At 43.3% G+C, this 26349-nt stretch overlaps 1 protein-coding gene and 1 long non-coding RNA gene across 8 annotated transcripts in view; one reads left to right on the forward strand and one right to left on the reverse strand.

Moving 5' to 3' along the window:
- Positions 1-3238: 3238 nt before the first annotated feature.
- LOC147140373 (uncharacterized) lies at positions 3239-25683 on the forward strand. Of its 2 annotated transcripts, none has more exons than XR_015088322.1 (3): positions 3239-3407; positions 4275-4362; positions 25323-25683. It is a non-coding gene; the product is annotated as an uncharacterized LOC147140373 (long non-coding RNA). The 2 variants fall into 2 exon arrangements; XR_015088321.1 differs by lacking the exon at positions 25323-25683 and adding an exon at positions 25051-25221.
- Positions 7879-26349, reverse strand: part of LOC147140374 (phospholipid phosphatase-related protein type 4-like) — a 192933-nt gene continuing 174462 nt past the window's right edge. For all 6 annotated transcript variants that reach the window (XM_086042677.1, XM_086042679.1, XM_086042676.1 and 3 more), the window contains 2 exons: positions 19987-20134; positions 7879-14836 (listed from right to left, as the gene is read on the reverse strand). In XM_086042677.1, coding sequence (XP_085898803.1) covers positions 14067-14836; positions 19987-20134 — 918 coding nt within the window. In that variant the 3' untranslated portion in view covers positions 7879-14066. The remainder of the gene's footprint in view (positions 14837-19986; positions 20135-26349) is intronic.

Here is a 26349-nt window from a genome sequence, read left to right on the forward strand (position 1 = left end):
GGGGAGCGAAAGCAGCTGGAACACTATGAACTTGTTTTGTCTATGTGTGTGTATATGTGTGTGTGTGAGCAATTAACATACATATGTGAAAGCAAAGCACACCAAGCAAGTTGGCCTAATGATAAAAATCAAACAAATGAATAATAAAATGCATTATTACTCTTACAAAAACAAACACCCTCACTACTGTTGGAGAAGCCAATAATCCTCCCCTTTGGCTGGAGGCTCCCTTCCCTAGACCTACTTTAAAAGCACTGTTACTAAACTTTAAAAACTACACAAACCCACCCCATTAAAATAGGATTAAGTCTACGCTCAGTAGCGCCCTCCGCTACTGGCCAGGCAAACAGTCTACCCAACAAGCGAGGCGTGCGGGGAAAGTCCCTTGACGGCAGTCCGGCCGATGTCGCTCGCTTCGGCGGAGCGGGGGCGTCCCTTGCAATGTGTCCCAGTCACGGTGCTGGGCTCGCTTCTCCGGCTGCGGCGTGTGAGGGGGGAACTGTATGTGAAGGAGGAGGGAAGAATCAGCCCTGGCGTTTATGACCTTCCGCACACACTTCTCGGTCTGCACGGCGGCCGGACATTTCCCTTTGTTAGGTGGTTTGAGAGTGTCGGATGGCGTGTGCCACATCAGGTGGAGTGATGGTACAAATGTTGATTAAATGTAATGGGCTAAGCCCTAGGAAGGAAAGGAATTATAATTGTCTTAAAACTGCGATTCCAAATTTGGACACCAGAGTTCGCCAGAGCAGGCCAGGCCTTGAGCAGAATATAATTAGATACCAAGTCAAGTTCAATTCAGCACTTATGGATAAGAATGTAGTATTGACGTTATCAAGATTACATTGCGAGGATAATGACAAACTGATGAAAAGCATGTTATGCTACAAATGCACTTGATTGAGATTAAGTTTTACTCTTAAAACAATAGTGTGATTACTGTGTTAGGTCTTTCTTTGAACAAATGTTGTAAATCAATAAACATAAATGTTTATTTTACTTAGAATAGATATTGCTTGTAACAGAGATTAAGAATAATTAGCCCATGTGTATTATCACTCTCAGAAATAACACGTGTAAGGAAATGTAACGGTCATACATATTGTTTACATGGGAGATTGACTGTAACAATGTGTCAGGTTCACACCAAGTGAGACATTAGTAAACAATGCACACAATGAGGAGAGAAGACACTCGACAACAATATTGTCTTTTTACTTGCAAGGAGAGCGCAGGGAAGTGTACGATTACAGTTCCTAAAACCCTCTGCCCGGCTCCCGCGCCTCCTCTCTTTTTATTTTCTTCTGAGTCCCTGATTACAAAGGTGTTCCAGCTCTAAGGGAAAGGGAGCGAAAGCAGCTGGAACACCATGAACTTGTTTTGCCCATGTGTGTGTGCGTGTGTGTGTGTGTGTGTGGGGGGGGGGGTGCGTGCGTGTGTTTGTGTGCGCGTGAGCCATTAGCATCCATATGTGGAAGCAAAGCACATCAAGCAAGTTGGGCGTAGATTTGGAAAAAGCTAAAGCTAAACCCACAAGCTAATAAAGCTAACAGGCCTTGTCCACAAGAATCAAACACATGAATAATAAAATACATTATTATTCTTACATTCCACCCTGTTTTTATATAATATAAAGTTAAACTTACAAAGCTAACAAGCTTAATTATGAAAAATCCAACACATGAATAATAAAATACATTATTATTCTTACATTCCCCCCTGTTTTTATATAATATAAAGCTAAACCTACAAAGCTAACGAACGTAATCATGAAAAATCTTAACACATGAATCAGTATATACATCATTCTTCTTACATTCCCCTCTGTTTTTCTTACATTTGCACAGTCCATTGTTATTGTTTTATTCTGTCCCAAGGACTCAGCGTCTTACCACGGGATGCTTTTCGATAAGAGCATCGTTCCTATTTTGCGGCTGCATCCTACTCATATTCCACTTTCTTCACAAGCAACTTCGACTTACACGATTAAAACAAGTTTATAATGCTGAAAAAATACCTTAGAATAATTATAAGAGTAAATATGGTATAACCTACGAACAATTATTCTATCACAATGTTTGTGTGAACATTATTTTATTATGTTTTATTGCTTAAGCATAAGAAAGTGAGATGTATTTTGTAAAAAGTCTAACTTGGTGAACTGTTCAACCACAACAAAATGTTCTCTGTCGCAAGGCCTAAACAGGAAACAGCAACTCAAAGGGAAAAACAATGATGTAATGCCTTTTACTGGCAGTAGAAGCACAATGTTGCAATCATTTCGTGGAACTTGAAGTAAACGACTGGCTGGGTTTGTACAGAACTTTTCGCACAGTACTTCCCCTTTTTGAAAGGGACTTCATGAGATCATTGCTAAAGAGACGAAGGTTATAAAAGCCAGCGTCTCGAGCCAACATCGCTTTTTCCTTAGCTGCAATGCGTGAGCCCAGTAGTGTGGATTCGCTCCGATAGAAGAATTTTTGCCTTTTTCTGCTTTGTATTTTTGCTCAGCTGAAAAGTATTTCTTCTTCTTTCTTTGGACATATCTAAATTCTAGCGTCAATAAGGTGACTTAAAGACGAGACACACTACTGCGCATATAGGTTAAGTCAGCTGAGCGTCCTTATTTCTTCACTTTCCCAAAATTATCTTATCAATAATTAGACTTTGTGTATCTTCAGGATTGATCACCCTTGACGATCACCTAAATTAGACTTAGTATTTAATCGCATTTAACCATTTACTATTCGTTAATATTCTCTATCTACAATCCTTACAATATTATTGTTTATCACAATTTTACTATCCATCTATCTACTATTTGTCTATCAAAGATTGAAATTTTTTGATGACTTGATTTAGTTGGAACTTTCCTGTGACAATTTCAACGTGTGAATTATCTGATTACTGATTGTATTTCATGTAATGCTAGAATAATTACTGAGCGATGATCATTGTTTGAACTATTACTATTTTCATTAAATCTCTTAAATTTGATCTATCTTTGTCATTCTTATGAACCCATTATTATTTATATCCACTCAACCTTCTTAAGTAGAAGTACAGTTACCCCCTCACCACCAGGGCATTGTGTCATAATTGAAAACTAATAGTTACTGCGGCCCTTCGATCGGTGTCCATGCGACACTGGCGCTTCCTTTTCCTTTCTTCAACCTGCGGTGGCAACGTATTTATAGCCCCCGCTCACTCCCCCTTGGCCAATCGGGCTGGCCCGGTACGGTGCTGATCAAGCCTTGATGAGGGACACCTGGGGAGGAAGTTTGCGCTCTCTCACCCACACTCACACACACACACACCCATGACACGCCCACTCCTCCCCGACAATCACACTACCTCCATTCACTCGTTACATTTCCTTCAGCTCCTGTACCTAAAACTTCTGCGCCGTAAGTTGTTGTCACGGCCTTCTCAATACCAGCACACGTTTTCCTTTTATCAACTCCCGAACTTGGCATTTTGGTCACTTCTTCTCACACAGTCTTAAAGAGTACACATTTAATGCACTATTTTTCTAGAGACTTTCCATATCAATTCACCATAAAAGATATCATGTTGGTAGTAGAGCTTGGAAAAACACGTCTTCTCACAGCGCCATCTTGGTCCCTAAATACCCGATTGAAACGGCGACGCACAGACGGCATGAAGCAATTTACGTAATCTCCGCTTGTTACTTGCTTCCATCAATAAAACACATTATATTCACGTAACTCACTGCACGAATGAAGCAGACTGTTTCCTCCTCGCTTTAAAAGTGTGGTATCATACTTACTCTAGCTTTTGCCATGTTTTGTTTTTCACTAAATGTGTATTTCTGGTGGGTTGCGCGCCAGCCTGCATACAAGCACTTCCTGTACTACGAAGACCAACATTCCTTGCAGTTGAGCGTGCGCAGTGTCCAATGATATTCGGAATTTTGAAAACACAAACAAGGGCATATTCTGGTTATTGCATTCGTTTACATGGCTTTTAAAAACCAGAATGCTGCCAATATTCGTGTTTTAAAAGGTTTATTGGATGCATGTAAACACAGTCATAGACCTCATGTGGTGCTGAAGAACTTGCCCCTCTGACCTCTCTCAAAAAAGTACCCTTTGGAAAGTATTTTTTTAAAACAGTTTACTGAGGTCAATGTTGACACGATCTTTTAGAAAAGCTGCACGATTAAATGCGTGAAAATAATGCCCCGATACATGCCCCCTCCGCACACACACTCGTCCTCTGTCTCTCTCTCTTCCTTTGTCACGTGAACACAGCACAGCAGTGTTGCGGCTGGTCATGGTCAGGAACAGCAACACTAGTGGGACACACACAGGGAGCTCCTCGACCTGCTCCACCAATCAGGTAATTGTGTTAAAAACACATGAATCCAGTGAAATTGTATTGTTTGCCCTACCTGTAATTATTTTGTTGTGAAGTACAGCACAAAGAAATTAGTATAAATTAGCCGACTGGCCACTTGATGAGCTGGTTTAACACTATACCCCAAATCAATAATAGATAATATGGTGCCCACCACATACAACTATATATATTGACAGTGAAACGAAGCTCTCTGTGGTCCGTGCATTGAAAAGCATTGGACTTTGCATCGTTGTAATTTGATTTGTGAGGATTATTTTGACTTCAAAATGTGATGAAAGTTCATTTGACTACTACAACAAACTGCCTGGTTTGTATGCTAGTCACAGGAAAAAGCAATATAATACATCATCGGTCATTTGTTTTCACCAAGTAGAGGAAGCATTTGCATTGAATTGCATTGTGGAAATATCAGAAATGCCCGGATGTTCGAATTGCCTGTTAAAAAATACCCCTTTGCCTTCTTGTAATGACAACAAGGCTGACATCAGTCTTATTCATTCTCATTCTCATACCCTTGGTCTGTTTGGTTACTAATTGATCTATTTATTTACTAATTGTCGCATAATTATGAGAGAGGAGAGGCTGAAAAAGGAACGAGAAAAGGAGCATTCAACATGTGTGTAATGTTGAATTATTTTTAAGATATTCCATATGCGTAAAAACGCCCCTTCAACCGACTGCCCCCCACCGAGCACTCGAACCCCAAAATGTCTGTGCACGCCGCTGCCATTATTCTACAATTATTTAGCTCAGCTTCTGTTTCCAAGTCTGGTAAATACTCTAAAACTATTGTAAGATGATTTATTTTTTATATAGATGTTCATATTTGTATGGATCTAGTTGATTTCTTATTTGGGGGAACTATTGTTATGTAATTGTATTGGCGAAGGGATATCTATGGTGATGAGGCCAATGTGTATGGGTTGACACGTTACGTAGGGCTGACCAGAAAAAGAAACGAGGCAGTCGAATAAAGTTTGTTGTAGAGCTATTCCCTCTCCGGTTGCTGGTCTTTCCCCACGACCTTCGATTGAAGAATCACACTCACTATCGCCAGGAAAACGAGTGTTACGCTGGTGGCAGCGTTTTGTGGACTTTCGGCATTTGGTGAGGTTGAACCTTTGCTCCGACTACGAAGCTAATGCTAAGCTAGCGGCACCGCACGGCAACAGTGAGTGGCCCGATATTCCCCCCACAACGAAGAACGACGGGTGCTGTCTAATGCGAGTCATGTGCTTTCTAAGACTGAGAAAAAATGGTCTGCCGAGAACTTTATGCTATTGTTTGGTCTATTAGACACTTCAGGCACTACTTGAGTTGGAACCCATTCACAATTGTTACTGATCACCGTCCTCTGCTCAGTTTAAGAAAAATGGACCTCACCCCAATGCAGACGCTTTGTCATGGATTCCTTCTGGGACGCAGAAAGGAACGACTTTGCCCGCAGGTGTAAGTCCCTTCTGAACGGCACTGAAAGTGTGGCCCCCACTTCTGACTTGTCAGGCTCATATTTAGGACCTTCTGTTGACAATGTTCCTTCATCTCAGGTATGTTTTGTGGACTGCAACACTCAACAGGTGAACATAATGTTACCACCGACATTTTCTGTACAGACTGATGACATACGCTCTGCACATCTCTCTGATCCCTTGCTCTCTGACGTTTATGGCTGGGAGAAAAAACAAGAACGCCCCTACATTAGACAGATTAAGGGTCGGGTTCAGAGGAAGCTTTGGTGGTGTTGGAATGTTTTGTAGGTCTGGAGTCCATAAGCCCAATTAGCAATTTCCAAAACAACTACTTACTCAATACATGTTCGTTTTATCTTTCAAGAAGGTATCCAATCTAAATAAAGACTCACACAAATCGATTGAATTTTGTCGTCAGTTTTCTTTACCATCTCTGAAGTTCAGGAATCATACAATGATCAGATCTGGGCAGCGTTTCCATCCTCGCGAATGCTCTCACCCGAGACGGGCGAGGGCAGAAAAGGGGCGCGGTCTAACATGCAGCCCTCACATTTGTACTGTCTTCAAAATCTAAACATAATGTGGGTTGGTCTCCTCCCTGGCTGGCCCTGCCTATGGGGCTGATCTTCACCAGCTGGTCCCGTGCACAGATCAGGGCACGCTGACTCTGAGACTTTGAACTGATTATGCAATGTGTAATTCCCAATTTGGTTTTTGGTTAACCTGTTGGCTAATATAAAGCCATTCATATAAATTCAGATCCTTCAGTGGCAGTTCCCTAAATTAGTACTGTGTGATGATAAACTTTGTCGTCAAGGTTGCAGGGTCCCAGGGAAACCTGAGTGCTTTCAGGTGGTGATGTCAGCTTCACTGGTGACAGAGACCATGCATTTTCTTCATGGCAATCCTTGTTCTGGTCATTACAGTGCAGAGTGCACTATTAAGCGAGCATTGACTGTCGATATTGAAAACTTCTGTAATCTGTGCAAGTCATGTGAAGCCTTCAGGAAACCAGTGCCACAACTAAGAGCGCCTTTGCATTCTAGTTTGATCGACCATGTCAGTTTGTGTGTACGGACATCACTGAACTTCCAGTCACTACAGCGGGCAACAGATATGTACTGGTAATACAAGAACATTTTACTAAGTATGTGAATGCGTATGCCATGCCTGACCAAAAAGATGCAACAGTTACACAGTTATTCTGTGAGCGAAACATTCCGGACCATGGTGTTCCTGGAGAACTGTTTTCGGATCAGGGCCGATTATATGAATCAGAGGTCGTTCAAACTAGATGTGAATGGCTAAACATTAAAAAGAAAAAAAAATCGCCATACCACCCGCGAAGGAATGGTATGGTGGAAAGGTTTAATCGGGCGTTGAAGGAACAATTGGCTAAATTTATTCAGGATTATGGGGGTGAATGGGATTACTATTTGCCTGCTATGGTCCAGTTCTTTTTAATGCCACCCCTCACTCGAGCACGGGCTATTCGCCCTATTTTCTTGCTCATGGCAGAGAGCCGAGACTACCCGCAGAGGTCCAAGTGTGGGGTGGAGACCCAGAAATCTGCCAGCCCACAAAACTATGGTTCAGAACTGGTCTCGCGCATGGACTCGGCTTTTTACATGGTTTGTTTGTATTGAAAAGAGCAAGGCCTCAAACGTGAACATTACTATAACAAACAGGTTAATTTCAAGCCTTATGGGTGTGGGGATTTAGTTTGGATCAATGGTCCTACCACACAACGACAAAAACTTTGTCCAAACTGGACCGGGCCTTTTAAGGTGGTTTCTGTGAATGATGATGGACTCGTTTATAAGATGCTGGATGTTAAGGATCCTCAAGCTGCACGAAAGGTCATTCACTATGATCATTTGAAACCTTATCGTGGCACTGAGACACCAATCCCAACGACTGTGGGTTTGCCTCTGACGGACACTAATTTGGGGTACACAGCGTTATCTGGTTCTCTCCCTTGTGGTTTTGGGGGATACAAAATAATATCTCAGAGTCACAGGGAAAATCATTTTAAAACTGTATTGCTTTTTTTGTTAATTAGATAAGCTGTGCAATACTTAATAATATTAATGATTAATAATACTAATACAAAATACTTAAGAGCAACCATTCAATGACAGAATCAAATGAAGGGTGGGGACAGGATGTTTACCAAGGTGCCCGGACACCGGAACATCTGTTAGTTTTAGGACCTGTCATAAAAGTTTTCTTGGGTGTTATAAATCATTCAACTAACAATAGGATCAAATTGGGCCATAAATCATTCACAAACAATAGAAAGGTTTCTGACTGAAGCACACCTACCTATTCTCTCTTTTACATGTCCCACTTATTTTGAATCTGAGTTTGTAGCCATTTCTGAAAGTTGTACATTTTCAAATAATATTATTACAGACAAAATACAAAACCAGGTGATTTACTGTAAATAATTTGATGGACACAACAATTGTAAAATGCCTATTAATCTAACCAACAACAAATACTGTATGCACACAACACTTGTGTGTGCACATCTTATGATGCTTACATTCACTATAATAAAATGGTAATCATAGTAAAAGTTACAGCAGGTGTAACTATATTTGTATCTGCAATATGGTTATTAAGGCAACACTTAAAATAATGAGAATAAATCTGAATTATTTGAAGAAGTCAAACTCAGTTCTATTGTTTTAAAATAAAGCAGCAATACCAATATTTCCATTGCACTCCATTACTTTAGCCACGTCATACCCCGAAAACATCCAAGCACACTGTTAGCTCTTCATAATGTCATTGGTGATGTTATAATTTCCTTATGACTGCTCATCAATTCTTGCTCGTTGTGTTACACCATGAGTACAAATGCATCAAAAACAAATACATTTCAATAGAGCTTGCCATGTACATACATTTTCAAAATGTCTTGTATACAAATAAGTTGTACATGTCCAGTTTACACCTTTTCATCTCAAAATCAAGGTAGTGTTGGCAATCAAATTCTACAGTTCTACATATAAATTTATGAAGTTTCACAGGCAGGTTGTTGACAAAAGCGCAATCAGAAAATACATGAGAGCATAGCCACATTACATTTTAGTCATTTAAAATACATTTAAAAAAGAAAACCATTTGAAGTGGGAATATCTTTCTCAGTATACACCCTACAGGCTAAATATATGTTTGCTTATACTTACACGCACACATACCAAACACCAGAGCTGGGCATCCCGCCTATGTGAGGGACCGGCCCGTCCCTCCGCCTGTGACGGACGCCCATTTTGTAGGTGATACACGGAAACTTAAAAAAATAGTCGGACTAATCATAGTTGGAAGCCCATTTTTTTCCGTCTATGTCATCGTCTATTGTCTATTTTCGCTGTGAGGCTTCAATGTCCGCGGTGTGAGGCTTCCATTTCTCGTTGGCCACGGCCGAGGTCCTCAAAGGCCCATAAAGGTCCTAAAAGGAGACCCATTTAATCCGACCATGGTGAGGCTTCCGAGGTTGGTGAGGCTAGTGGTAGTGTGCCGAAGTTGGTAGTCGGAAACACTAACGGAAGCCCAATAGGCGTACTGGCCTATAGGTGAACCTATTTGGTCCGGCCGGACAAAATGGCGGACAGACGGACGGTGGAAGGGTACCCCATCTGTAGGCAGAAGGCGATAAACGGACCGCAAATTTTTTGTAAAATGCCCAGCTCTGCAAAACACAAAATCATAGTATATCACGCAAGCCATTTAGCTTCACAAGTCAAAAATATTTCTGTCAGAAAAAAAGGACATTGTATGAGACAACATCAACATCGCTGTCAGCAACTATGATACATTATTTGTTTAGTATTTTCTATGTTTTCAAGAAACCCATTTTTGCAGCGTTCATACCACATCAGAGTAGTGCATCATATCAAAGTGCCCCACCAATGATGGCACTTATTTTGTAGTTCTAAACTTAAAAATGATGTCTGCCCCCACAAAAATTACCCCCCTAAACAGACTCAGTAGTAATTTTCCCACATAGCGCTGCCATATCTGCTCAAACCATGTATTCACCAGCTAAAAGTTGCATCAGACATGAGGTGATGTGCACGTTAATTTCTGCCGATAAAAATGGGTTCAGCAAGATTTTTATTGTCATGTCATGTCATCTTCCAAACCACTTATCCTATACAGGGTCGCGGGGAGTTGCTGGAGCCTATCCCAGCCGTCAATGGGCGAAGGCAGACTACACCCCGAACTGGTCGGCAGCCAGCAGGGTACACACACAGACACCGTCACTGAGCGGGAATCGATCCCACGCTGCCCGCACACAACTCGGGCGTGTGTACCACTACACTATCAGTGGACTGATTTTTATTGTATCACGCATATCTTTTAAAATGAGTTTGGGAAGAGGACAGCTTGTATTTCTGAAGTTAAAAGGATGATTGAACTGTCGGTGGTTTTGTATGACTGCGGCGTCCTGTCAAAGCAGTGAGCACCAGCCAGCACGGCACCGTGTTCACACAATTTTAATCAATGACAGTGTGATTATTTTTCAATGTTTCAGGATATTAAATTCGTAATTGAACATGGTTTTGGGGTGCTGTTGTGTTGATGTGAGTATGTATGTGTGCAGTCTCAATAATGTTGATAGATATATTTGAAATACACACTTCATTGTATAGTTTAATGGTATTTTTAAAAACATTTTAATATGTATTCTACATGTGATATAGTAATCTCATTTTATACATTATTTTGCTTTATTTTATTTTTTTATTATATTTATCTGGCCAACCCTCTTCTTATCTGCATTTATACACATTGTAGCTACAGTCTGGATACATTGGCAACTGTACCATTTACGTGATTTTGAGTTGGGGTGCATTAGGGGTGGGAACGATAATCGTTTTTTCGATGCATTGTTGTTTTATTAAAACGATTCTGCATCGATTCAGAGGTATTAATAATCAATGTTTAAGGCATAAAATTTTAAAAAACTAAAAAGATGTGGAAGCGATTACAAGCATTTGTACGTCAGAAGTCTGTGCCGAGGCTTATGTGACAAGGTGGCGGGACAAACAAAACCTCACAATCCTCGTTAAAAGCATTGGTTTGGAGACATTTTGTTTCTTTTATTAAGTGTGAGACGTTGATAAAAATATTTTGGGGACTCAACAAAGATGACATGTTACCACCAAGAGTCGAGTGCTGCGAAAGGCGGACCCATCGGGGATGAAACAGACGACTTATTCTGTCAGGTGCTCTAGCACCTCTCCTACCAAACTCAGAAAGAGTAAAGGCCTAGATAGACCAAACCGATGTCGAAGGTCGTGAAGCGTCGTGGCGTATGAATGCGCCGTCTGATTGGTGTAGCGGCCACCGTCGTAGTGTCGTAACTCGTCAGTAAGCGCCTGGGGGGCGTTTACACATGTTGAATTGGCGTCACCAGTCGTGACATTTGGTCACTCTGATTGGGTGTTAGCTAGCAAATCAGTGCTCGGAGCACCAACGGGAAGTGACAAATGCGGATAAACAGTAAGCACGCCTTTGCTGCCTTAATCTTCTTACAAGTACAAGAGCGAGGGTTGACAATTTGAGTATTTCACGATACCGTGTCAAGAACATGATGGTTTACTTCGGGTGGGAGTTCCTCGTGAGCGAAGAATATGGCTGAATGCATTGCTTACGTTTTTAAAATCTGCCCCCTGTCCAAGAGCTTTGGTTGGATTTTTCTAACAATGAGAAATAGTGACTACCGCCGTCGATGGTATGGAAGGCCGTAATCAGCGTCGCTGTCTGTCGTTGCGGTGTGTTTTTCCAGCGTGACGTGCCGATAGCCAGCCGGACGCCGCATGGGGTAAGCGTCTGTCACTGTTGGCCAACGTCATTTTGGTCTATCTAGGCCTTAAGAAAAATTACCAAATCCATTGCAGTACAATGCATCAGAATTGCACCCTAATCGGTTGTGGAAGGAAGAGGCTTTCGCAGCCCCGTTGCAGACAGTGACACTGTATCCACGATATAAAATTCCCGTCGCAAAGTAAAATAACACCAGAGCATGTAGATTACTTCTTTCCTCACACAAAAAGCTAGAATATGCACACCTTCTGAAAGATTAACAGTGTAAAGTCTGTTATTTATTGTTACAAAATATGCTGCTTTGCATTTTAAATAATAAATCTGTTCTGTTTGATGGCAATTTTTAAGGGATTAATATTAGTGTTAATTACACCACTCACAGTAAGCTGTGGAACGAGCTCGAACTTTTATTGCTCTTAACAGAGGAAATACACAGTACTGTACTTCTACCAGCCAGCGCGCCGTTTTCTTTCTTCGGTCTCGTCCTCTTTTTGTCCGCCCAGGGAGATTCTTGCTCTCACTTCACCAACAGTCATTTTTCACACAATGTTCAACACTGCCCTCTTCTGTAATGCACAATATCACATCCAACATAAACTACATAAAGGTGAAAATTGAAATATCATCCATTCATCCATTATCCACACCGCTTTATCCTCACGAAAGTCGCGGGGGTGCTGTCTTCGGGCAGTAGGCGGGGTACACCCTGAACTGGTTGCCAGCCAATCACAGCGCAAATTGTCCATCCATCCATCCATCCATCCATCCATCCATCCATCCATTATCTCCCGCTTATCCGAAGTAGTTCCTCCACATCATGACTACAGCATGTGTAACTTTTGCAATGCACTTACTTTGTCACTTGAGGGAATACTAGAAGTCGTGTGTGATAACAAATTGTGATAATAATTTGCTTGTACCTCTGCTGAAGAAATTGGTGGTAGGATTGCGACCTGTGGTCTCTCTGAGGCACCATAATGCAGTGCTTCAAAATGCACGCCCTTTGAGCTTAGGTCGTTGCATTCTATTAGTTCACCACTAGATGGCACTAAATTCTACACATTGAGCTTTTAAGGCGGGTTTGTTTTTTTTAAACTCCAATCTCAATACCGACATTTTTTAACAAATTATCTATTTTTGTCAACTCAAAACTAATCCCCGCCACATGTGCCTCATTTTGTGAAAACACACGCACGCACACATATATCCATCCAGCCATTATCCATACCGCTTATCCTCACAAGGGTCGCGGGGAGTGCTGGAGCCTATCCCAGCAGTCTTCGGGGAGTAGGTGGGGGACACCCCGAATTGGTTGCGAGCCAATCGCAGGGCACACAGAGACAAACAAACATCTGCACTCACAATCACACCTAGGGGCAGTTTAGAGTGTCCAATTAACCTACCATGCATGTTTTTAGTATGTGAGAGGAAACCGGAATACCCGGAGAAAACCCTCGCAGGTACGGGAAGGACATGCAAACTCCATACAGGGAGGCCGGGATCGAACCCACGACCTCTCAACTGTGAGGCGGACGTGCTAACCAGTCGACCACTGTGCCGCCATACACACACACACATATGTGTGTATACACATATATATATATATACACACACATATATATATATATATATATATATACATATATATATATATATATATATATATATGTGTAAATTAATTAGAATTCGGGGCACAAGATACTTTGCTAAGATGTCATTCTTCTAAATCCAATCGTAATCATAGATCAACTGATTCATTAGTGACCCAATAGTCAGAGGAAGGCGGCAGAGTCGTGTGGGTAAATCACATTTTGTACCTAGTCTGCTTTGTTCATATATCCCAGGGCTGTGGAACTCCATATCCTGCCTGTTTTAGATGTGTCCCTCCTCCAACATACCTGATTCAAATGATCAGCTCAAAAAGGAAGCTCTGTAGAAGCCTGATAAAAGCCTGGTCATTTGAATCAGGTGTGTTGGTTTAGGGAGATGTCTAAAACAGGCAGAATATGGCTCTCGAGGAACCGGAGTTCCCTACCCCTGATGTATGCAGTAGACTGAGACATGATGTTGAAAGTAAAATGCTCAACACTGCAGACGACAATTGTCATCAGCCGGTTCCCCATTGGTTTTCAGTATGCTCTCTATGGCTTGTAACATAAATTTACTTATTCGTTTTAAACATGTTGTAGCATATCACAAGGTAAATATAAGAGGATTTTCACCAATGGAGAGAAATAGATGTGTAGCTAAAGGTACAGCCCAGTCAGGTTGTCAAATGGCGAAAATGTGTGTAATGTATATTTTCCAGAAAATAATATCTCCATTGGTGATACAGGACAACATTTTATCTTGTTTTAATGGATATACTTCACATTAAGCTTCCTTAAAGGCCAACCCAAGAGTTGGAGGTGGGGAGTGGTTCATATGGGGGCGGGGTAAAGTAGGTGGAGGGTGTGGGCCTGGATGGCCAATCATTCCTTGTAAATGCCGGTTCGGGTGGATGGGGTTATCTTGAAAACCTTTCAGGTTTTCTTTGAAAAAATTGCTGCTTTCACTTTTGAAGAGGTTGCTTTTCTCACAGAGAATGTGATCAGTGATAAGCCCTGAATCTTGTGAATAGTGAATATGTGTGCCACTTTTTCTCCTCAATGTGGACTCCCGACTGGAAGATGCAGCCGACTGGCTGTCAGAGCTGCCATCACTACTGGTACCAGTCCCTTCTACAGGGGTGACTCTAATGGTAGTGACAGACTGAGGGTGATGATGGAAAGGAGGAGCAAATATGGCACTGGGAGTGAGAGGTGTGGTAGAATTGGGATCCTGAAAATGAGATTGTGACTGATATATTAACTGTGGGTGACTGATGTGTACACCTTCGACAACAACTTTGCTGTCCAATTTGGGCCCTGTTACACTCTGTCGCCCGTCCAGTGACCCGGCATCCTGCATAGAATCACAGCTGTCTGTATTTCTGTTGAAATCCTTGATGTTAAAAGCTGGCTGTCGTAGCGATGTACGCTTTTCTGCTGGATTCCAGCGCCAAGAGCCACTTCCATCAGTGCTCGGAGGCTTCACCACAGGCTTATTTGACTCTGGATGGGCTTCAACACGGACTATGCTGCCGGTTCGCTCCAAACCCTGGCCTTAAAATGAAAGAGAAATAAGAAAAATATCAAGACTTTAAAATAACATTTTCAATTGAGCATGGAAAACAACCCCAAATCATCATCTTTCGCTCAGATGGCTATTTATTCCAGTTACAGTATCTGTATCTTGGACTTTGTTCTCATTTGCAACCTTTGCTTATGCAGTAATTCATTTTCTATCACTTTACACTGTTTGGGATCACGGATAAGCTACAGCCTATCCCAGCTGACTTTTTTCAGTGACTGGGTTAGGGTTAGGGCACACCCTTGACTAGTAGCTGGTCAATTTGCAACTGTCCATCCATCCATCCATCCATTATCTCCCGCTTATCCGAAGTCGGGTCGCGGAGGCAGCAGCTTCAGCAGGGAAGCCCAGACTTCACTCTCCCCAGCAACATCTTCCAGCTCTTCCGGAGGGATCCCAAGGCGTTCCCAGGCAAGCCGGGAGACAGTCTCTCCAGCGTGTTCTGGGTCGTCCTCGGGGTCTCCTGCCGGTGGGACATGCCCGGAACACCTCAACAGGGAGGCGTCCAGGAGGCATCATAATCAGATGCCCGAGCCACCTCAACTGGCTCCTCTCAACGCGGAGGAGCAGCGGCTCAACTCGAGTCCCTCCCGGATGGCCGAACTTCTCACCCTATCTCTAAGGGAGAGCCCGGACACCCTGCAAAGGAAACCCATTTCGGCTGCTTGTATCCCGGATCTTGTTTTTCGGTCATGACCCACAGCTCATCACCATAGGTGAGAGTAGGAACGTAGATCGACCGGTAAATTGAGAGCTTCGCCTATCGGCTGAGTTCCTTCTTCACCACGACAGACCGATACAGGGTCCGCATCACAGCAGACAATGCACCGATCCGCCTGTCGATCTCCCGTTCCATCTTACCGTGAACGTGACCCCAAGTTAATTGAACTCCTCCACTTGGGGCAGAATCCCATCCCCAACCTGGAGAGGGAACGCCACCTTTTTCCGACTGAGGACCATGGTCTCAGATTTGGAGGTGCTGATTTTCATTCCGACCGCTTCACACTCGGCTGCGAACCACTCCAGCGATAGTTGGAGATCGCGGCTTGAAGAAGCCAACAGTACCACATCATCTGCAAAAAGCAGAGATGCAATACTGAGGCCACCAAACCGGACCCCCTCGACAACTCGGCTGCGCCTAGAAATTCTGTCCATAAAAATTATGAACAGAATCAGTGACAAAAGGCAGCCTTGGCGGAGTCCAACCCTCACTGGAAACGAATCCGACTTCCTGCCAGCAATGTGGACCAAACTCTGACATCGGTGGTACAGGGACCGGACAGCCCTTATCAGGGGGCTCGGTACCCCCGAAGCACCCCCCACAGAACTCCCCGAGGGACACGGTCGAACGCCTTCTCCAAGTCCACAAAACACATGTAGACTGGTTGGGCGAACTCCCATGCACCCTCGATCACCCTGCTGAGTGTGTAGAGCTGGTCCACTGTTCCACGGCCAGGACGAAAACCACATTGCTCCTCCTAAAGCTGAGATTCGACCTTCCGACGGACCCTCCTCTCCAGCACCCCTGAATAGACCTTGCCGGGGAGGCTGAGGAGTATGATCCCTCTGTCATTGGAGCACACCCTCCGGTCCCCCTTCTCAAAAATGGGGACCACCACCCCGGTGTGCCAATCCAGAGGCACTGTCCCCGACGTCCACGCGATGTTGTAGAGACGTGTCAACCATGACAGCCCCTCAACATCCAGAGCCTTTATGAAATCCGGCGGATCTCATCCATCCCCGGGGCTTTGCCACTGAGGAGCTTTTTGACTACCTCGGTTACTTCAACCCCAGAGATAGGAGAGCCCACCTCAGAGTCTCCAGGCTCTGCTTCCTCAGTGGAAGGCGTGTCAGTGGGATTGAGGAGGTCTTGAGAGGCTCCGCCCCTCTCTTCACCCGAGTGTCCAAACCATGCGGCCGCAAATCCGATGATACGATTACAAAGTCGATCATCGAACTGCGGCCTAGGGTATCCTAGTGCCAAGTGCACATATGGACACCTGTATGTTTGAACATGGTGTTCATTATGGACAATCCGTGATGAGCACAGAAGTCCAGTAACCGAACACCGTTCGGGTTCAGATCAGGGGGGCCGTTCCTCCCAATCACATCTCTCCAGGTCTCACTGTCATTGCCCACGTGAGCATTGAAGTCCCCCAGCAGAACGATGGAGTCCCCAGGTGGAGCGTCCAGCACACCCTCCAAGGACTCCAAAAATGGTGGGTACTCTGCACTGCTGTTTGGTGCATAAGCACAAACAACAGTCAGGACCCGTCCCCCCACCCTCAGGCGGAGGGAGACTACCCTCTCGTCCACCGGGGTAAACCCCAATGTACAGGTGCCAAGCCGGGGGGCATAAGTATGCCCACACCTGCTCGGCGCCTCTCACCCTGGGCAACTCCAGAGTGGAAGAGTGTCCAACCCCTCTCGAGAGGACTGGTACCAGAACCCAGCTGTGTGTGGAGGTGAGCCCGACTATATCGAGTCGGAACCTCTCAGCCTCACACACCAGCTCGGGCTCCTTCCCTGCCAGAGAGGTGACATTCCATGTCCCAAGAGCTAGTTTTTATTGCCGGGGATCGGACCACCAAGGTCCCTGTCTTCTGCCGCCGCCCAGCTCACACGGTACCTGACCCCTTTGGCTCCTCCCACCAGTGGTGAGCCCATGGGAAAGGGGACCCACGTGTCCTTTTCGGGCACAATTTGCAGTTGTGAGGCATGAATAATGTATCCATTGTGAGTGTCCAGTTGTCCAGAAAAGCACTATATAAATCTGATGCATTATTATTATTATTATTATTATTATTATTATTATTATTGTTAACCGCCCATGTAAATTTGTAGAATGTAGAAGGAAGCCAGGATACCTGAAGAAAACCCAAGAAGTATAGTCTGTTATGGAAAATAATTATCTAGCAAGCACCAGTATCACATTTTTGTGTTTTGTGTTATGTATTATGTTCACTTCTCTCTGAAGCCAGAATGAGACGACCTTGACTGATAAGTCTGGTCAACACAGAAGTATCTCTTTGTGTTGTTCCTGTAAATAGTCAACCTGTCATTCCTTTCTGCATATGAATCTTCCCAAGATTTTTTTCCTTTGCAGTCTTACAGACCACAGAGTGTTCTGTTAGATGTGTCAATTTGAAGCTTCAAATATAAAGAAACCCATAACACAATTTGTTTTCCAGACTGACTTATTGGTGTCGCCTAATTGCTGAAAATCTCACAACAACCTGCTGTTGGATCAACCACCTCCTAGAGAGCTGCTCTATCTGCTCAACCACCTTTGCCTCTGACCAACTTCTAAATTATGCCAAGGTGGAATAAGATAGAGAGGTATGTAGATAGATAGATCTTCCAGTGAATACGGTCCAAACGGTCATCATTTTCCAATCCAATCTCTCAAAGTCACTTTTAAATTGGCTGTGTTAAGCCTGTCATTTGCTTCAATGGCGAATCCTTTTCCGATGACGAGCAACTTGCTTATCACGTGCCAACATAACATAAAGCTAACTAGCTCCCGTAACCCAAATGGCTGCAATGATCATATCATCACTGTCCTGTGAAAAACCTTTGTCCAATTTTATATTGAAAAAAAAAAATCACATTAGTGCGATGTCTGCGGAAACACTGTTCACGGAAGAATAAGAAAAAAAAGGAAAAAAATGGACGTTAGATGTTTTTCATTGGACAGCGACGATATGCTTTGCTCACAATATTGCAGGTACAACTGTGGGAGTGGAGGCAAGGTGGACAATTGAGCTATTTGTCACAATTTATCCACTTGTTGGACTCCCCAAGCCTGGTTATAACAAACGCGTGACTGAGTCCGCACAGGGGCTGGTCTCATGTGGTTGGCTGGAAATTGGGTATGGGTGGCATTAAGGGTTGCAGCTAATTTAAACGAAAATGCAGCTATTCAACACACCTTTTAACAAAAACATCTCAAATTTTATGATGTAGCCTAACATGGACAGTTGCTGCTCATCCATGAGTCCATGTCTTCTCCTTGGTCTTTTATTTTATACTGTGCTTTTATTGTCAGACAAGCATACTCAATCCCGCCACACAACATATATGATATATATGATATAAAAAAATAAGAACTACATGCAGTTTCCTGCCCTTATAAAGATAAACTTTAACAAACTTCAAGATACTACATTTTGCCTACTGTATATACAGTAGGGATGTCACAATATCTGCATTATTGTAATATCTCGATATTAAAATTGCCATAAAATTGCCATAAAATTGCCACGGTATATCGCCGTTGCCATGGCATGATATTAATAGCAGCAAATCTGTTTAAAAGCCCAAGTTGTTTTCCATTTGTGCAGTTCCAGCACCCTCTAGTGGTTAGTTTATAAGTGCAGTTCAATTTGATGCATGACTAAGCCTATTTTTTTGTGAATGCCATTATTATGTACAAAAACAGAATATTGTGATGTTTTTTTGAATATGAGCTCTTTTTTTTTTTTTTTACAATATCATGAACTTATCTACAGTATCATGAGCTTTTTGTATATCGGCAACCTTTTGTATTATCGTATCGCGAGGCTCGTATCATGATATTATCGTATATCGTGACATCCCTGATATACAGGAATTTGTGTGTAAAATAAAAGTAGAAATAGCAATAAGAAAAGCCAATGTCCTAAGGAGACAGGAGACAATAATTGGATTGATAAAACAGTACAATGTTCCTTCTCAGCCACCACCAAAGAAGAATGCTTGAAAAACTGAAGAGGAACTATTTGTTGTTCCTTTGGGTTCATTATTTTCTCTGTAACTAGAATCTCAAATGTCTTCATTTCCAAGATAAGAAATATGAAGATGAACTTACTCTATTGTACATAAAATGAGTGCAGTTGAATGTTGGTTGAATGCTATCTTTCTGTGAAACTTCATTAAGTAACCACACCTGTACACCTGTGTTGGACCTGTATTGAATGTCATTCAAGACAATACCTCAGGACCAAACTGTAATTTGGCGGGAAGGATAAGTCCAGTCAGTGGTGGTTTGCTATCTATTATAAGTTTGTACTGCTTAAACTTTTATGCGTGTGAATAAAATCTCTATTTGACAGTATGATTTGAGTCTTTGAGCAGTCCGTACCTTCCATTGCCCCAGTAGTGGAGGCTGGTGGTGATGGGTCCTGGTCCATCAGGGTTCTATACCGAATTGATCCAGTGCAGCTGACAGTGCTGCCACCATCCTCTGATCGAGAGTTGCGCAAACCTTGTTGTTTTGAGAACGCAATTACCTAGAAAGGCAGATTACAGTGAAAAGTGACCTCATGTTAATTTACTGTCAAATCAACATTTGCAAACAGATTCATAGTGTTTCAATGTTTACTTGGTTTTCAGTGTCAGAAAATGATTTATAGTGGATCCCCGCTATTTGTGGGGGCTAGGGACAAGAATAGCAATAATCTGCATGTAATTGACGCACATTAAAAGCATTGGAGAAAGAATATATATAAAAAGTTATTCAAAAAACACTTGTAAATACATAAATAAATACATAAAAAGAATAAATATTCAATATGCATTTTCTATTTTAAAAAATGAGAGGAAAAAACAAAAAATGCTCAAAATATAATTTAAAAAAATCTGTAAATATGCAAGACTGTGGGTTCTGAATCACAAGTATGTTGAGGTCCACTGTACTTACATTTTAAAGAGGGAAATAAAATGTTTTATTTGTTTGCAATTTTGAATTGCATTTGCTTCTACCAGTCTTCAATAGTGTAACATGAGGTCAACATTTTGATCACCAAATGAAGGTTGGTTGGTTGGTTGTTATTTAGTTTGCAGGATAATGTATTACATTTCCAGGTCGTAGTGCTGAGGTTAGTTCGGAAAAAAAAATTGTAGCCTTTGATTCAGAGGCCTGGGGAGACAGGGGTCACTTTGTACCAAAATTTATCTGTTGAAATTTGTTGAGAGTGTGGTGCAAACAGAATAGTGTCAATCAGTGCAAATAGTTATTGTCATAGGTTTTATATACTTAAGTCAGACTGTAAATCGTCTATGTTTTGTGCTGTTAAAAACAGAACTAGCCACGAGGAACTGCAGCATACCTATTTTGTGTCTAAAAATGTAAAAAAAAAAAAAAAGAAAAAAAAGGGATGTAAGTACCTTAGTCACACTTTTTGGACATTTACCAGCTGAGTTGTCAGAACAATGCAAATACAATATTGTATTCAATCACAGTGCGACTAGTGCATCGTCTTCTAATGGGGGCCACTTTTGAAAATCAGAATCACATTTATTGGCCAAGTATGTAAAACATACAAGGAATTTGTCACATAAGTATAAAAAGAAGTGATGGGCATAACAGTTCTTTTAAGTGAACTGAATCATTACTATCAGTTCATCAAAAAGAATCGTTCAAAAGAATTGTTCACCGAATCATTCAGCCCCGCACTGCCCCTCCCCCCGATGGGAAAAGCTGATCACAACCTGGTGGTTCTCCAGTCTGTGTACAAACCTCTGGTCCGCAGGCAGCCAGCTGTGACCCGCACGGTTTAGAGACGGTTTGGAGAGGCCGAGGAGGCCTTAAAGGACTGCTTCAGCACAACTGTGTGGAAAGTATTCAGCGATGCTCACGGGGAAGACATTAGTAGTCTAACGGACACTGTTACAGACTATATAAATTTCTGCATGGAGAACACCATACCCACCAGGACAGTAAGGTGTTTCTCCAACAACAAACCCTGGATCACACCAGACATAAAAGCTCTCCTGAAGGAGAAGAGGAGGGCTTTTGCATCAGGCAACATAGAGGAGCGGAAGACTGTGCAGCGCCAGCTGAGGAGGAGGATCAGAGAGGGGAAAAGGTCCTACAGAAAAAGGGTGGAGGAGCAGCTGCTGCAGAATAATGCCAGGGGAGTCTGGAGGGGCCTGAAGACCATCTCAGGCCACGGACAACCCAAGACCCGGACTGGGGGGGACCTGCAGTGGGCAAATGAGCTGAACCTCTTTTTTAATAGGTTCGATCAGATGCCTGCCCCCACTCAGTCTCTCCTGCTGCAGCCTCCACCTACTCCTCCTGCTGGGTGTGTCACCCCCTCCCCCCTTTTCACCACAGTCTCCAGCTCCCAGCTACACCAGATGTGTAGACACAGGACTGTGTGTCTGACGTGCTCCTCTGTAGCACGGGGGCCCCACAGGGAACCCTCTTGGCTCCCTTCCTGTTCACTCTCTACACCTCGGACTTCAACTACAACACCCCTACCTGTCACCTGCAGAAGTTCTCTGACGACTCTGCGATTGTCAGCCTCATCACAGGCGGAGATGATCGGGAGTACAGAGAACTTACTCAGGGTTTTGTGGACTGGTGCCAGCAGAACCGCCTCCTGATCAATGCGGGGAAATCCAAAGAAATGGTGGTGGATTTCGGTAGGCGCCAGCAGTCTTCACCTGCACCACTGAATATCCGGGGAACAGATGTTGAGAGAGTCTCAACTTACAAGTACCTGGGGGTTCATCTGAACAATAAACTGGACTGGAGCGACAACACAGACACCCTCTATAGGAAGAGTCAGAGCAGACTCTTCCTACTCAGGAGACTGAGGTCTTTTGGGGTTTAGGGGACACTCCTCAGGAACTTTTATGACTCGGTGGTTGCATCGGTCATCTTCCAGGGAGTGGTCACCTGGGCAGGCCGGGTCTCGGCCCGGGACAAGAAGCGGCTGGACAAACTGGTCAGGATGACAAACGGATGACTCTGTCCTGGGCTGCCCCCTGGACTCTGTGGACTCGGTGGGGGACAGGAGGATGTTGGCCAAGCTGTCATCAATGCTGGACAACCCGGACCACCCCCTCCAGGGCACCCTAACAGCACTCCACAGCTCCTTCAGTGACAGACTGTTACACCCTCGCTGTGCAAAGGAGAGATTCCGCCGTTCCTTCTTGCCTGCTGCTGTCAGACTCTTTAACAAGAAAATTGTGTAGTCTCTACAAACTGGCGGACATTAGTGCAATTGTGCAGTCCTGCACCTGAGCTCATAGCGTGCAATACCCAACATTCCCCACTACTGTAATACCGTGCAATACTCAACATTCCCCGTACTGTTAGTCTAGTTTTATTTTTATCCAATGCTGTTCCTTACATTTCACTACAGCGCTGCAGCACTGTCACTTACTTATACTTGTCCTCTGTACTATGTACAGGCTAAAATGAGTGTTCCTCATACTTTTTATATAGATGTATGTTGGTGTGTATATACATGTGTATACACACATGTTACTGCATATATTTACATAGGTTTGATCCTGAATGTTTGCCGTTAATGTTATACAATAATGGCTACATTATGCCGCCAACCCTGTGTGACCTATATCTTGCTGCTGTAACACTGAAAATTTCTCTACTGCGGGATCAATAAAGGCCTTCTTATCTTATCTTATAACCCGCCCCCATGGCACGGGATATAGATAATATATATATGTTATATAGATCATGGTTATAATAACCGTGATAAATACTAACAACAACAATAATCGCAGTAGACTAACGTAACGGCCGTCACGCGCCCGGTGTATTTTTGTTTTCACACGTTACAAAGTGCAGGCTTGTCAAATGAAGCGGATGACTACATGTCTGGTTAAACATTCTGTTGCGCTGAAAAAACAAGAATTAATAAAACACTCGAGCACCAAACAAGTTTTGAAATAAAAGTACAATTTAATGGCAAACCAACATTATGATGATCGCACCACATTATAGTTGCAGTAGACAGAGAGGAAAATAATATTTAAGTGCACATATGTGTATTGTAATAAATGTTTTCAAATAAAGTTGTCCTATGTCCACAACAACGTCATCTTCCAGCTGCTGCAGACTCATCACGATCTAGTGAGGGACTTTGTCAGAGCTCTTATTTGTTTTCATGTGCTTGCCCCCGATACTTGGATGGTCTTAACATTAGCCGTTAGCTTGGAGAAAAACGGATGCCAAAGAAAGCTTGTCCCCGCGAGCACGAAAGGAGTGGTGTTGGTGAGTGGTTCCTTCCTTGGCGAATCGCGAATCATTCATACCAAAACTCAGTTCACCCACTAATTGCATGGAGTTCTTGTTCACGTGAACGAGAAATGGCAACGACACGTTCACTCACTGAATCGTTGGTGAACGGGAAATAACATCACTGATTCCCGCAGTGACGCGTTCACTCACCGAATCGTTGGTGAACGGGAAATTACATCACTGATTCCTTCTTGAAGGACAATAGCGTGGCAGTATGTTCAGTAAATCCCGTTTACATCTGAGTTGGCTGCTGATTGGTCGATCGCGAAGATTGACAACATGGCTGAGCTCAAATGAACTGACTCACTCTTGTTCACTGAAAAAATTAGTTCTTTTTGAACGAATCGTTCGCAAACGACCCAACACTAATAGAAAGTCTTTCCATAATGTCTTTCCATTGCGCAGTAGCTGTGCAACAATGTGGAGAGTCATAAGGACAGAGATAAAGTGATCAGTGGTGCGTTACTTACATTACTATGACGGTTGTGCAGATAATGCAGATAATCGTTGCACCATTTTTAAGTGACCAGAAGCAGAACATGGAATGCGACTTTGGGTGTGCAATTATGCACAAAGTCCTTGAATGCTTTAAAGTGTCTAGTGCTGTGGAATATTGATCAACGGCAATTATTCAAGTATGTAGAGAGCTGAAGCTACAATGATCCATGCGGTAATACTGTCCCACAGGAGTGTGCAAAATTGGCAAACATTTGCAAAGTGCTACTGTATAGTTTGAGTCAACTGTTTAGGGAGTTAATGGCGAGAGGGAAGAAGCTGTTTGAATGTCTGGTTTCGGTGTGCATGGTTCGAAAGTGTCTACCTGAGGAGAGGAGCTGGAAGAGGTAGTGGCCAGGATGTGGGGGGTCCAGGAGAATTTTCCGTGCTTGCTCTTGTGAAGTGTGCAAGTCCTCAGGAGTGGGTCGGGGGTACTGATGATTTTTTTCCGCAGTCCTGTCTGTTGCAGTCAGATTTGTCCTTTTTTAGTGGCATTGCCAAACCAGACTGTGATGGAGGAACACGGGACCGATTCGATGACTGCTGTGTAGAACTGTCTCAACAGCTCCTTCCTTCCTTCTTCAGCAGCCTCAGAAAGAACATCCTCTGCTGGGCCTTCTTAAGAATGCAGTTGATGTTGGCCTTCCATTTCAGATCCTGAGAGACTGTGATTCCCAGGAACTTGAGTGCCAGCTGCTCTGCTTCCTGTCTGTATGCAGACTCGTCACGATCTTTGAAGAGGCCAACAACTGTGGTGTTGTCTGCAAACTTCAGGAGGTTGACAGCTGGGTGCGCTTAGGTGCAGTCATTCGTGTAGAGGGAGAAGAGCAGCGGAGAGAGGACGCATCCTTAAGGGGCCCCAGTGCTGATGATGCGTCTTGATGATGTTGTCCCCCCAGCCTCACCTGTTGTGTCCTGCCTGTCAGGAAGCTCTGGATCCACTGGCAGATGACGGGAGACACACTGAGCTGGAGAAGCTTGGCGGAGAGGATCGCCGGGATGATGGTATTGAACACAGAGCTGAGGTCCACAAAGAGGATCCTCGCGTACAGTGGGTGCCTGTGCTGTCAAGATGCTCCAGGATGTAGGTCAGCCCCATGTTGACTGCGTTATCCGCCGACCTGTTTTCCCGGTATGCAAACTGCAGGGGGTTCTGCATGGGTCCAGTGATGTTCTTTAGGTGGTCCAGCACTAAGCATTTGAAGGACTTCATCACTACAGATGTCAGAGTGACAGACCTGTAGTCATTCAGTCCTGATGTTGCAGGTTTCTTGGGGACTGGGATGATGCTGGACTGTTTGAAGCAGGTTGGGACCTCACACAGCTCCAGGGATCTGTTGAAGATGTGTTGATGTGTTTTTCTTGTTTATAAATTCATCTTTAAAGTATTAATTTTATGTTTAAAAAAAAAAAGTATATTAATTTGAATTATGCCTCCTACTATCTTTCTCTCTCGATATAAAACCCTATATATATATATATATATATATATATATATATATATATATATATATATATATGTTTTAATTTAGTGCATTATTTTCGGCGTTAATCCAAACCCCTTTTGACGCCGTAAATTTTTGGATCGTGTGATTAAGGTTTCCATAGCAACTAGCGGCTGTATTGATAAAGGCTGCTGGTCACCATGATCTATACATGTATATTTAAAAAAAAGCTTTAGAGTGGAGGAGGCGTTACTGCTTCAAAATATTGACGATGAGGATGAATTGCTCGGCTGACATCTGCACGGCTGAGTCCCCCTGCCCGTGTGATAGTCCCGACGTACGTTGTTGGTAGTGTAACCCTTAAAAGTTATATAGGTTTGACTTTATCTATTTCTTCTGGCGTCTTCCTTGCTAAAGACAACCAACGCGGCAGGGCAGTGTTTTGTTGCGTCTTTATTCAGACCTTGAACAGCCTCGCTCTAATTCACCTCTCTCTCTCCTTTCTTCT

Source organism: Filicampus tigris, chromosome 10 (genome assembly GCF_054856515.1).
Source record: "Filicampus tigris isolate MCC_2025a chromosome 10, RoL_Ftig_1.0, whole genome shotgun sequence".
NCBI classification, from domain to species: domain Eukaryota; kingdom Metazoa; phylum Chordata; class Actinopteri; order Syngnathiformes; family Syngnathidae; genus Filicampus; species Filicampus tigris.